General features: G+C 45.2%; 1 protein-coding gene across 4 annotated transcripts in view; it reads right to left on the reverse strand.

Moving 5' to 3' along the window:
* LOC119465958 (tumor protein p53-inducible nuclear protein 2) overlaps positions 1 to 13,020 on the reverse strand; it is a 33,287-nt gene that overhangs the window by 9,863 nt on the left and 10,404 nt on the right. For 3 of the 4 annotated variants that reach the window (XM_037726450.2, XM_037726455.2, XM_037726441.2), the window contains exons 2-3: positions 1,847 to 2,009; positions 503 to 635 (exon numbers count right to left, since the gene is read on the reverse strand). In XM_037726450.2, coding sequence (XP_037582378.1) covers positions 503 to 635; positions 1,847 to 1,964 — 251 coding nt within the window. In that variant the 5' untranslated portion in view covers positions 1,965 to 2,009. The remainder of the gene's footprint in view (positions 1 to 502; positions 636 to 1,846; positions 2,010 to 13,020) is intronic. The other variant, XM_049669648.1, reaches the window with a different exon arrangement.

Here is a 13,020-nt window from a genome sequence, read left to right on the forward strand (position 1 = left end):
ATTGCAGGAGCTGGAAATAGATCATGGTAGCCATGCATTGTTTCGTTTATGCATGTGCGTCTCAGTGGTCAACCCAAGATAGTTTCTGCAGGCCGTTCTCTGTTTTGTGCTACTTTCATTAAGCAAATGAAATAATGGAGGGCGCAATTTAATGGTGACGCCCTTGCAGCACCATTGGGGGCCAGAGCGTGCAGTGCAAGACGACCGATAAAATTTCAGACTGTTTCGAAGCAGTCGACACAGCGGTGACCTCACACTTCCTGATGTCACATAATTCATGCCAAGATGGCAGTCCTTGTCAGTAATAGAAGATTAGAGGCAGTGATTTCAAATTGAAATTTCTAGTTAAAATGTGCACTGAGAGCCCAGTTTTTTGTGTATAGATAACCATGCTGACCCCTCTACTCACAGTTACAGTGATAAACTGAGAAAAGTCAGATGACCGTGTCATGGCCCCTTTATGTCTTGATTTCAAGCTGTAAGTTAAGGCAGAGCTCCTTACCAGCTTCCGTCCATGGGACAGGGACTTGATGGTGGTGTGGCCTCCTGAGAGGAGTCCACCACAGCCACGTGCAAGGTGGTGGGAAGACTGCATGGTCGCTCACATGGTACTTCCAGCTGTGGACTGTCCCCATCTGCACCAGTGTCAACAAAATAATATATGCCTTCATAAGGAAAACTATGCTGCTAGCACAAGCAATGGCAAACAATATGTTCATAATGCTATGTGCCACTTGTACTGTAAAGCAAGGCTGTTATCCAGACAAGTAAAATGAACAATGTGAGTTTAGTTGTTTTCAAAATAATGTTTTCCAGACTAAAGATGTGCGGTCATTGACAAGTGAAATGCAACAATCCAAGCATTTGAGATTACCTGCATTTACCACCGCAGTGATCAAACCCTACGTGTCTAAGGGGATAGTGAAAAACATAAGATTAGCAGAATCACAATCACACATATGCGGCACCTTAAAAGAGCCATGAATGAGACTTTGCTTAAAATTCTAATTCACAGCACAAGCTGTACACTAAGGCCTCACACTGGCACACTATCATGTTTCAATAGCTGCACTCCGTTTCATTCCACCTGGAAACAGACTGCAACTACTGAAGCTATTATTCCACTAAACACCCTATCAAAAGTGACATAGAAGCATCTACCTATATGTTTGCCTATGTGCAGAACACATTACGGTTCTCAGATGCTCAAGTATATTCTGCCTAAATCTCTTGATAATGCACTGTATGAAAAATTAAACTCAACACCTTTTGCTACCCTGCACAACACATTTCTAGGACTAAAAAAAGCTTGTACTGTATATTACTCTCCTTTACTTTTACTTTTTTTGTAGATGTTAACAATGAATTTGTCATAGTACGTTGTATCATAGTCGTGTGTAATACATTTTTCATCTTGACCACACTTGAAAATGCACATTTAATTCCACTGTGGTATTTATGTATGCACATACGAGTTGCATGATACAAATTATGATTGTCACCATAACTACACTACCAAATCGGATGTTTGTTATTTGTATCATTGTAATTGTTTATGCTTATTACGCCTTTGTTATGCAAGCTATTTCATGTCATCTTTACTAATCTGCAATATACTTCATATTATGCAGTTCTGAATGTACACTATCATATCGTTTAGGTGCTGCTGACAATGTTCTAGGGTTGGTGAGGCTTGTTGAGCAGTTGTTGAGACTGCTTTCTTTCTTGCCAACCACAGTTTCTTTTGTAAGATATAAGCTGAAACTTATTTTACTGCAGTCTGTTTCCTAACGTAACAAACACTTCACAACATAACACACGCTTCTATCATGGAGATTAGCCTTACCTGTGACATCCACAAGCAACCAGTCATCTTCAGCCTCCATGGTTCGGTAATTAACATCATCTTCAGGCGTTGGAGTAGGTGGGGCATTGAGAAAATAGCTAGCAATGCCGCTCAACATGACTCACGATGCACAATGTTTTTTGATGACTTTTCAAAGGCCTACCTGCACAAAGAAAAAGCAATGTGAAATATTTAATCCAAACTTTCAGTGGACATCACACAGTGTGGTGGGCAAATTATCTCATCTGGACTCCTGCTACTGAATATACCAAAAGAACCCTGTTATACTGAACCAGTTGGACCAATATCCCCTTTAGGCGTGGTAATATGGACGCGAAGAAAAAGCAACGGACTCTGAGCTTTGGTTGAATTGAACCACCTGCATACTAGAATGTGTTTTCATTTCACTTCAAAGTGCTGCGTATTGCTGTAGATGACCAATTTACCAAAGGCACTACCATGTTTGACGGGACGTTCGATGTGCCGCGTTTTAGCAGCAATGTCGAAAGCATATTTTTTCTTTACTCCAAATGCATGCAGCCAATAATTAAATTGTGCATGTGCTTCAAGCCTGTAATTCAATTATTTTTATGTAAAGACACAACATGTCTGACTGTACAATAAAGAGATATGTAATTACTCTCTAATTATGATAACTCACTAGAAAATACCCAAAGAAACATCCTACCACCTTGTCGTTCTTGCAATAGAGTGTCAAAAGCTGTGGAAGAAAGTTCTGTAAATTTCACACATTTATAGACAGTCCATCATAATTCACGTGTGAAGGGAACATAGGTTTTCACTATTTCAGAAATTTTGCTACTTCAGTCGACTTCTGTTAATTCCACGCTGACGGGACTGACAAAACTGACCATATTATCCGGCGCGTCGAATTAAACAAGATGAAGAAAAAACGCCAAAATACACTGCTGATTCATTTGGCAGCATTTGCCCAATTTTAACACGCTTCCGAATCAAACGCACACCTGCTTTCCATGTGTCCGAAGTAGAAAACTAACGCAGAAATGACATTAAAGCTCTTAAACAATGTAGAAATTTAACGCGCACCCGACTTTTTAGCAAGAAAAATTGGCAAGGGTCTAATATATGTGTTGCACAATGGCGGGGGGTTACCTAAAGTCAGATTCGCCACAATACAGATCTGTTATATGCGGTAAAGCATAGGAACCCCGCAAATGCGGTTTTGGTTGCGCATTCGATTGCACAGCGCAGACAATTTCAAAAGAGCCACGTGTTAGAATCTGGTAAATACTGTAACCAGACATTGTGAGTTGCCCGTTATTGCTTGAAAATCTTCCTAGCGCAGGTAAAAAGATGACGTGCGTTCAACGTATTCATTGTCCACTAAGCTACGCAGAGACATGCTGCCACTAAAGGGGTCACTATAGGGGTCACCATAGGGGTCAAGTGTGTTCATGATCAACTTTGAATTATCCGGTGATGGCCAATTTCAGGATATAAATAACGAATGTTTGGGCCCATAGAAATGCATGGACACCGGCTGGGACTTTCGGTCGGGATCGAACTAACCAAAATCGAATTAACTGGAATCTAATTAACGTAAGTCTACATAACCTGCGTCACTCACTGCTTAACTTTGGTGAATAAGGTTGCTTCAACACAGAATGAACAGTTTAGTAGGTTATCAATTTCTGTTTCAATATACATGCCTCCGCACCTGCCTGAATTTACAGTCGCGAGCAAAAGTTTGTGGACCAAAGGTGCCACGATATTATTTTTTTTCTGCGCAGCCTGGGCATTTCGGCTGAAATCAAGAGTGCACGCCTACGTGCACGTGTTTGACAAATACAACGTATTAAGCCAATTCGAGGCCGCAGAGCTGTGCTTGAATATGTTTAAATTTTTTGCTGATGCCATGGTCTCCAAACTTTTGCCTGCGACTGTACATAGATTATTAATTGGAGCCAGTGCGTCAATGGAGACAAGTAACAGCACAGCTCAGCATGCTAGCATGTACCGTATGACGTACGATATATTAAAAAATGCAGCGTGCATTTGAATACATTGCGATTGCCTGATTCTATCAAACATAATTTCATACATCCTGCCGTTCCTTAGAAGCAAGTTTTACTTACTGCATGCCATTTGAGTTACTTTTCACTTAATTACTTTGCATCAGAAATTGTTTCCAGACTGAAGGAATAGAAAAATGTATTCACCACCACAAGGTAAACCTCTTTTAAGTTGGTTATTGCACTGAATTTTTTCATTTGTTTACATAGCTGGGGTGTACAAAGCTACCTGATATTTCAACTTTGCATGCCAAGAATGAGAATAGCTGATGTCCTAAAAATAGTAGTGGAGAAATGTTTTAACAAATGGTACAATATCTTATAATGGGAGCATTACATTACCTGAAACATATAGTTACTGTAAAAGAAAAGATAACTTTGGCAAAGATCTTCTGAAGGATACGCTACATAACAGAACAAAAAGAACCCTTGCATTTTGCAGTGAAGGTATAATTTTTCAAGAGATATAATAGTAATTATGCTAATAAATGAACTTGCATATTACAGTACAAGACATGAGTTAGAGCGGCAAGTGAAAGAGCCAATGATTCTAAAGCTGTTTCCAAAGCCAATAATGCCAGCTGCTTCCAGGCACGCACGTTCACACAAGCATAACATAAAAAAAAAAGGGCTGGCAGACTTGTGTGGTGTTGCAGATGGAATCGCAACCACAATTCCAAGAAAGCAAATTTTGAGACAGTTGATGCTACGGTGCCTGGTGCAAGCATAGGGAGAGTCATCTGTGCAATGCTTCAAGCGTAAATGTTGATCCGTTTGCTTACAACAATTACAAGTATATTATTTATGGTGCTGAGGCTTATTCCACCATTCTTTAAAGCGAGAGCTTTACTAATGGTGTTTTTCACTGGTCGATCTGGAGCGGCCGCCGAAATCCTGGAGCGAGCGCTCGAATTTTACGAATCCTAATTTGCCAGCGGAGAGCGAAAATGCTCCGCGCTGAATCGTACCGGAAGTCTGTGCGCATACGTCACAAAAATCGACTTCCGCTCTGTGTGTTTCCCCCAGCACCTCCTAGACAGCTTTCTAGGAAGTTGGTTTCCCCCAACGAGTGGAAGTGACGTATGCTTCTCGTCCTATTTCCGCCTGAATCCGCGCCTCGGCAGCGCAGCAAGTGAGATCGATCCGGCGCGGAGCGAGTTGATTTGACCAGTGGAAAGCGCGAACCCGCTCCAGCTCGACCAGTGAAATTTGGATTCGCCGCTGCGGAGCAAAAAAACAGAAAAAAAATGTGGTTGATCCCTCTTATATAGGAATCGGTATAGAACACGAAAGTGAAACGTGTCTTCACAGAAGTAGTGTAATGTTTATTGGACATTGATATATAATGTCTATTGGTGTTTTGTGGCTAAAGCGCCCTTAGGCGTTGATGCACCCACGCTGACGCCTGGTGGCACGTCTCCTCCATCACGACTACCAACGTCGATGACCATGAGCAACCGTCGTGCATATGGAAGCTGCACTACGCTGCACACGCTAGCACAACGCGAAAGACGAAGCACGTAACTGACACACTAATACAACGCGCAAGACAAAGCACGTAACTGAATCGTCACCGAGTCAAATCAGCGCGTACAGCGCGTCGTAATTGCAGCCTCCGCGATCAACTTCAGAAATATTTTCAGAGCTAATTTCGGAGGCCACGCTCCGCTGTGCTGAGTACGGTGAACGCCACCTAGGTGGCGTTGGTAGTGCTTCTTGATGCCAGCGTCCCTTCGAATGCTGGCATCGAGGCGTCGTAGTGCTGAGACCACCGAAGCGTTCACTGTCGGTGCGCGTTAGTGTCATAATGCAGTACTTCTCTTTTCTGCTCGTAGGCGGCGGCACCGCCCCGAGCAAGAGCGCGGGTACACGGAGGAGTGTTAGATATATAAGGCGCGTCTGTGTAACTCTCTGCAAATGCGTTTGTGGCGCAATGGGTTAAACGCTCGGCGATCTATCGTCGCGGACCGAGAGGACGTGGGTTCGATTTCCAAATTTTGCATGTTTGTGGAACTTTTTCTTCTGGTTTCTTTCTTTGTATTATGTTCGTGTACATTGTAAGAACGTCATTCCGTATTTCCGTATGACGTATTTCCGTGACGGAAATACGTCAGTGAAGTCTTGGTGGACCCCGGCATAAAACACTTTCGTGTTAAAAAATAAAAAAAAAACTGCTCCAGATCGACCAGTGAAAAACGCCATAACCTAGTCGAGCCGAGTTTCGCCATCGCCAGCAATTTGACCTTCATTTGACCGCAGCTGCGCCGTAACCTTGGCAACGCATCACGTGACTCGCCGCGTGCGCTAGCCACCGCCGCCGGCTTGGCGCATGCGCTCTCCGCAGCTGGGTCGCCGCCTGACCACGTGACTCGCCGCGCGCCAGGCCATCGAGGAGGTTATGGCCAAGCAAAGAGCAGCGCCGCGCTCGCTTTCATCCTGCTCCTGCGTTCGTCGTCGTCTACTTCCACAGCTGGCTGCGTTGCCGCTAACAATTACAGCGTAGAATTTCATTTCTCTTCTGTCGTCGTAATGGGGAGCACGCGTTTACGGGGGTATGAGTCATTGCTTAAGGGGGTATGAGCCATTCATGTGCAACTGACAACGTGTCCTAACGCGTCTGAACAACGCCAATGCGAACGCGCTCGGGAAAGGGCTCGTCGTCGACGTGCCGATTCTAGTGTGAGGGCTCTCACGCTATATCGAACGCGGGAGCAGGATGAGGGCGAGGCCGGGCCGTGTTCTCTGAGCGTTGCGCGGGAGGCTTTGAGCCGTCGTCGGCAAGCGGCGTCTGACCACCCCGCGGATATCTCCCGGCGAGCTCATACGCTGTCCAGAGGGCCCACGATGCGGCGGTCGGGCACATAGTCGGGCATGGCTAGACTTCCTATATAAGAAAAGTACAGCCATCCTTTGATCAATGCCGGAGGCATTGCATTGATAAACGCCGCTTCTCTCTCTCTCTCTCTCCTGTATCTCTGATTGGACGATGATAGCGCGCCGCTTTTCACTTTATTTTATTTTTTTTTTTTCCGCCTCAGAGCCATGTTGAAAGTCCTCTTCGCAGCCGCAGTCGCCGGCGGCGGCGGCGCGCGCCCGGCCTGAAAGCTTCAACGTGGACTTTCTAGGTGCGCCACCGTCGACTTGGCTTTCGCAAGCAAAAAAGTAAAGAAGAAAAAAAAGCAAGCGCTTTAGGAGAGGAGGCGGCGGAGGAAAGAGTAGATGGCGGTACTTTTCTTATATAGGGACTTCAGCCTAACTGTCCCAACGTGGGAGCGGCCCGCTGCGCGCTGAGTCGCGTACCTCAGGACGTTCATAAAGTTTTACATCCATCCATCCATCCCCGGAGAGGGTCCGGAATGCCAAGCGCGCGACTGAGGAAGAGCGAGCCGTTCGGCTCGCAAAACGCTTGGACTTGTCGGCTTATAATTTATACCTGGCTTAACAATGAGTGTATGCTAAATCAAAGGATATATAACCAAGTGAAACAAAGACTTAACCAGCCTAAAGCCCTAAACCAAGCTTTCGCTTTGCATATCCAGGGTTAGCTGCAGAGCTAAGCCGCAGCCATTTTTTCTAGGGTTTCGAAGTCTAGAACCTTCATTTACCGCAAAAAAAAAAAAAGGGGGGGGGGGGGGAATGAAAAGTCAAATATCTGAACTCGCTCATCACCCATGGAAGCCCGACGCACACGAAGGGGCAATTGTGCTCTGCCAACTGTGCACGTGAACGGGCTTGCGGCGTTTCATCACCGCAGCCACTGCCATGGCTCGAGCTATTTCCATCGCCCCTGTGGCTCAATAACACACATTCCTTCCAGGCGGCCTTTCACTGCTGCGCTAAGGATTCAAAACAAGTGCTGCAATAACAGCTCATGCCGCAAAGCGCCGCGAGCTGTGGCTGCCGTGACAAGCGCCGGCCGTTTTATCTTCGCAGGGTACGGCGTTTTTGCGTGAGAGCTCTGCTGCTTTCCTTCTTTTGAGCTGCTCGCCCTGCATTTCTCAACGTAACTGCGGCGAGGAAAGCATATAAAACCGCGTGCATGATTTGTATGGGCTACATACGTTAAATCCATCGATTACGATATATATTCCGACCAGTTTCAACTCCTCTTTCGCGAGTCCCAATATTGTACTACAGCGGTATCGTCGACTGTCCGGGATTGTTCACTGCGCGTAGTCGGCAATGATAAATCAATTAAACGCGATAATCAGAGCTCTCATCAGAGTCTTGTATTTGACAGTGCAATCCAGAGATTCCGTAAAACATTCGTATAATATACAGGGTGTTTCACTTTAGCTGCACCAATTTTTTTTTATCAATTGCCTGTGGCAGATAGCACAATTATAATCCTTGATCTAAACTACTCGATGAGGCGGCCATTACTTCCACGAGAAATCAAAACGCCTAATTGAATAATTAGCATAATTACGCTAATTAATCTTTTAATTAATTATTGTACGGCACATCTTTCAATCTACGAATTTTATATCCACTGAGTTCGCAAGGCGATACGTATCCACTTGGAACGAATTCTCAGGACTGAACCAGTTTCTATATATATATATATATATATATATATATATATATATATATATATATATATTAATTTTCAAAGTGTCCGACGAAATGCATGGGCGTTCCAGTTAACTTTTTGAGGAAAACGCTGTTTTATGCATTGAAGGATAAAGTTAACTGGAACGCCCATGCATTTCGTCGGACACTTTGAAAATTAATATCTAGAAACTGGTTCAGTCCTGAGAATTCGTTCTAAGTGGATACGCGTGCGAACTCAGCGGCTATAACTCGTAGATTGAAAGATGTGCGGTAAAATAATTCATTAAATGATAATTAGCGTAATTATGTTAATTATTCAATTCGACGTTTTGATTTCTCGTGGAAGTAATGGCCGCCTCATCGAGTAGTTTTGATCAAGGATTATAATTGTGCTATCTGACACAGGCAATTTTTAAAAATTTGGTGCAGCTAAAATGAAACACCCTGTATATGCACGCGCACATTTCTACACATGTAGCGTCAAACACGCCGCTGATTCAATGGAAATCTATCGTTAATAATTGTATTCAGGGCTTTTGGACCACACGTTATCGGGAAGCACACAACGGCAAAACGCTGATGGCCTAGGAGCTAGATTTTCTGCGCGGTCAGGCTTGCAACAGCTAGGCTTATCTACAGGGCGATACCATACGACCTACACGCCTGTCATGTGGGCTATGCATGTAAGTCATGTGTTCCAACTCGTGCTCCAAATATGCGCAGCTTCCCATTGTCGAGCGCGTTGTGTCCCGGCCGCTCTACGACAGGAACGTGCGCAATCGTGATCTTCACATGCACGGAAGTTTGGCAAGATATGTGTGGATTATTCATGATAATTAATCCACCGATGCACAATAATTGCTTAATTTAATTGTGACTGGCCGATATATACAGGTCCCGGCCCATGGCGGTAGCGATCGAAGACGCTGGCCTAGTTGTGACAAGCTGCATTTTTGCCAGCGGTAGCTCAGCCTATGGTTGTCTGGGCGACAGGCAGCAGAGCCGAAAGCAAGGCGAAGCACTTGAGAAAACGATCGACGCGCGCGAGGAACAGCCGGCAAAAACGGAAGGCGGCCGTAGCGTTCACGGCGTGATATGCATGAACCAAGCGCACTCCCCGGCGAAAATACAGATTTGCTGTAGTGTAATAAATTTTTGTATTCGATGTATGATACATTTATTAGTCTGATAGGAGTTCATTATATCAGCCGTAGTAAAATTGTTTATTTGTAGTGTGATAGTGCTTGCTGATAGACTAGTATGTATTGGCGAATTACAGATAGATTTTTATCCCGGTAAGGTGAGTATAGCAGACTAAGGTTATGCATGCATATATACTGTTAGAATTTGTATTGGAATTGGAACTAAACGCCAAATGGTCCCAATAGGTCGCAAGTGGAAGTTATCTGAGTAAAGCCAAGAAACAACAAAATAGTTTAATAATATTTATAATTATTAAAGTAATTATAATAATAGTAGCATATTTATAATTTGAGTCCTCGAATAAGATAGCTTTATAGTTCGGTATGATCAGTGAAGATCAGCATTTAGATTTTTCGTTAAGTTAAAAATCTTGCAATAAAATTTTATCTATTTGTCCTGAACTACTGGTACTACTCTGTGGAGCACGAGGTCGCGGGATCGAATCCCAGCCGCGGCGGCCGCATTTCTATGGAAGCGAAATGCAAAAACGCCCGTGTGCTTGCGTTGTAGTGCACGTTAAAGAACCCCAGGGCCGGTATTTTGTAGCGATGCCTTTAAAGTAATAATGCCTTTTCGCGCTTATCGCGCTTTGTCAGTGGTCAGAGCGACGGTCCGCTCGCGTTATCAACGTTGATATCGTGAGCAGACCGTCGCTCTGACCACTGACAAGGCGCGATAAGCGCGAAAAGGCATTATTACTTTAAAGGCATCGCTACAAAATAGCGGCCCAGGTGGTCAAAATTAATCCGGAGCCGTCCACAACGGCGTGCCTCATAATCAGGGCTGGTATTTTGTAGCGATGCCTTTCCGGTGCTAATGCCTTTTCGCGCTTATCGCGCTTTGTCAGTGGTCAGAGCGACGATCCGCTCGCGTTATCAACGGGATCAGCCGGCCGTGAGCGGTGGATGATAAGACTAGTATAGAAAAAGTCATAAGGCATCGCTACAAAATACCGGCCCATAACTGGTTTTGGCACGTAAAACCCCAGAAAGAAGAAGGTACTACTCTGTGAGCCAAATTTTGTATGCATATAATATATATATATATATATATATATATATATGCATGTGAGAATGACTGCACATAGTCAAACGATAGGTAAGTCATTGAAGTTAATTGACATTGTGTGTTTGTGCACATACAGGGTGATAAATTTTTAGTTTTATGGAATTTTTAAAAATCCTGTTGCAGATAACATGATTTTAGTCCTTGAGCTCGATTATTCAGAGAGGCGGACATTACTTGCACGAGAAATCGAAACACATATACAACTAATTAACACATGTCCACTATAATTATCTTTTGAATTAATTACGTACCTTACGGCACATATATTGCAGTTTACAAATTGTAGCCGGCGAGTTTGCAGGGCGTATCCACTTGGAATGAATTTCCAGAATGACGCCAGCTTGGAGATATGCGCCATCAAACTTGCCCTAAAAATTCACTGTTGTTCCACTTACTTTTTTTAACAAAACGCTCTTCTATGTATTGAAGCACAAAAGTAACTGGAACGCTCATGTATTTCGTTCACACTTTGGGAAATATCTCGAAACTGGTGTCATCCTGGAAATTCATTTCAAGTCTTGCAAGCTCACCGGCTACAATTCGTAAATTCCAATATGTGAAGTAAAAAAAAAAATTAATTGTGGGGTTTTACGTGCCAAAACCAGTTCTGATTATGAGGCACGCCGTAGGGGGGGGGGGGGGGGGGGGACTCCGGAAATTTTGACCACCTGGGGTTCTTTAACGTGCACCTAAATCTAAGTACACGGGTGTTTTCGCATTTCGCCCCCATCGAAATGCGGCCGCCGTGGCCGGGATTCGATCCCGCGACCTCGTGCTCAGCAGCCCGTAAAGTAATTAATTGAGAATTAGTGATTTTTAAAAATTAATTGAATATGTGTTTCTCGTGCTATTGTCCGCCTCTTCGAATAATCCAGCTCAAGGACAAGATTTATGCTATCTGCCACAGGCGAGTTTTAAAAATTGAATAAAGCTTAAAAATGATAGGTGCATGTTCACTGGTATATAAGCTTCGAATGGAGTGTCAAACATTTCTTGGATCAACAAGCAAGTTGCTTCTCGGCAGGTTTCACGAGCGCGGGCGCCAGGGCGAAACGTGCGCACCAAGGCTACTCGTGTTCCGGGACTTCCCGGAGAACCGAAAGCAAGCAAACAATCAGATAACAGGCCGATATGAACAGCATCACCCTGACCATCGCACAGGAGTTGCTTATCGGAGAGCACGGACGGCCGCCGCACACGGTCCTTACTAAATTGGGAGGCATAATATATACGGTGCTATTTTTCACATGCAATTTTAAAAGTAAATGGCCAACCAAGGGTACGACCAAAAATGTGCCGCTAGACGTCCGACACAAACGCGCGCGTCCGGGCCGCTTTGCCGCAACGAAAGTGAGAGAGAAAATGAACACCGCACAGGTCCCCTGATGCTACACCTGAGCGACTGTAATGTGATAACATTACCGGCCCGCCCACGCCTTTGATCTCACTGCCTGTGCAGGGTCCGCTTTATACTGAGTCGATCACCAACGACGAAGGCCGCGATGTACGATGTCGTCGAACGGCTCTCTGGTTATGTCCACGGCTGACCATGCCGAGGCTGCCCCCAATGCTTCGCGCAACAGCGTGAAGGCGGCGCGGTCGCAGCGCACGAAGCGCACGTGCCCCGCTCGTGCGACCAAGGGGACCGGGCGCAGAGCGAGGGCACGTCACTACAGCCGCAACTGGCGACGGCCCGTCGGAAGGCGTCGGGGGGGCCCTTGGACGAGGGGAGTGCATCGCCGCTGCCACGGTCGACGACCCGCGCAACCCGAAAGCATCGCGGACACTGCCGCAGGCTTTCCCAGTGCGACCCGGGGCTGAGGAGGAGGGGCGCCTTTCCACACGGATGGCGCCGACGGAAAACGATTCACTCGGCTGGCACTCGAGCGTGTCCCTTCTATCGCGGCAAGAAAATGACGCCTGATATCGCCCTGTCAACGAGAGCCGTGACAAAGTGTGGAATTGTGGTCGGCATGCGTTCGGATGTGTGGAAAGTTGAGCAAGCAATGAAATGCTTGGTCTTTTGATCGACCGACGACGACTCTCACAAAAATCAACAACGACGATCACAGACGGTTGTGGTTTCTCCCGACTAATTATTTTAAGAAACTATTTTCTAAGGAGCAGCATGAAAAGTCACGGCGCTTAATTGCAGTCCCTCAGCAGACGAAATGCGGGCAAAAACGCTGTTCTTCCGAATACTGGCATTCAGACCTTTTTGAATTAGCCGAGACTGGGAATGTGCACAGGCTCGCGAGCCGATTTAAAATTTATATGGCACGTTTTGTACAAAAA

The sequence above is a fragment of the Dermacentor silvarum genome, chromosome 1 (genome assembly GCF_013339745.2).
Source record: "Dermacentor silvarum isolate Dsil-2018 chromosome 1, BIME_Dsil_1.4, whole genome shotgun sequence".
Lineage (NCBI taxonomy): Eukaryota > Metazoa > Arthropoda > Arachnida > Ixodida > Ixodidae > Dermacentor > Dermacentor silvarum.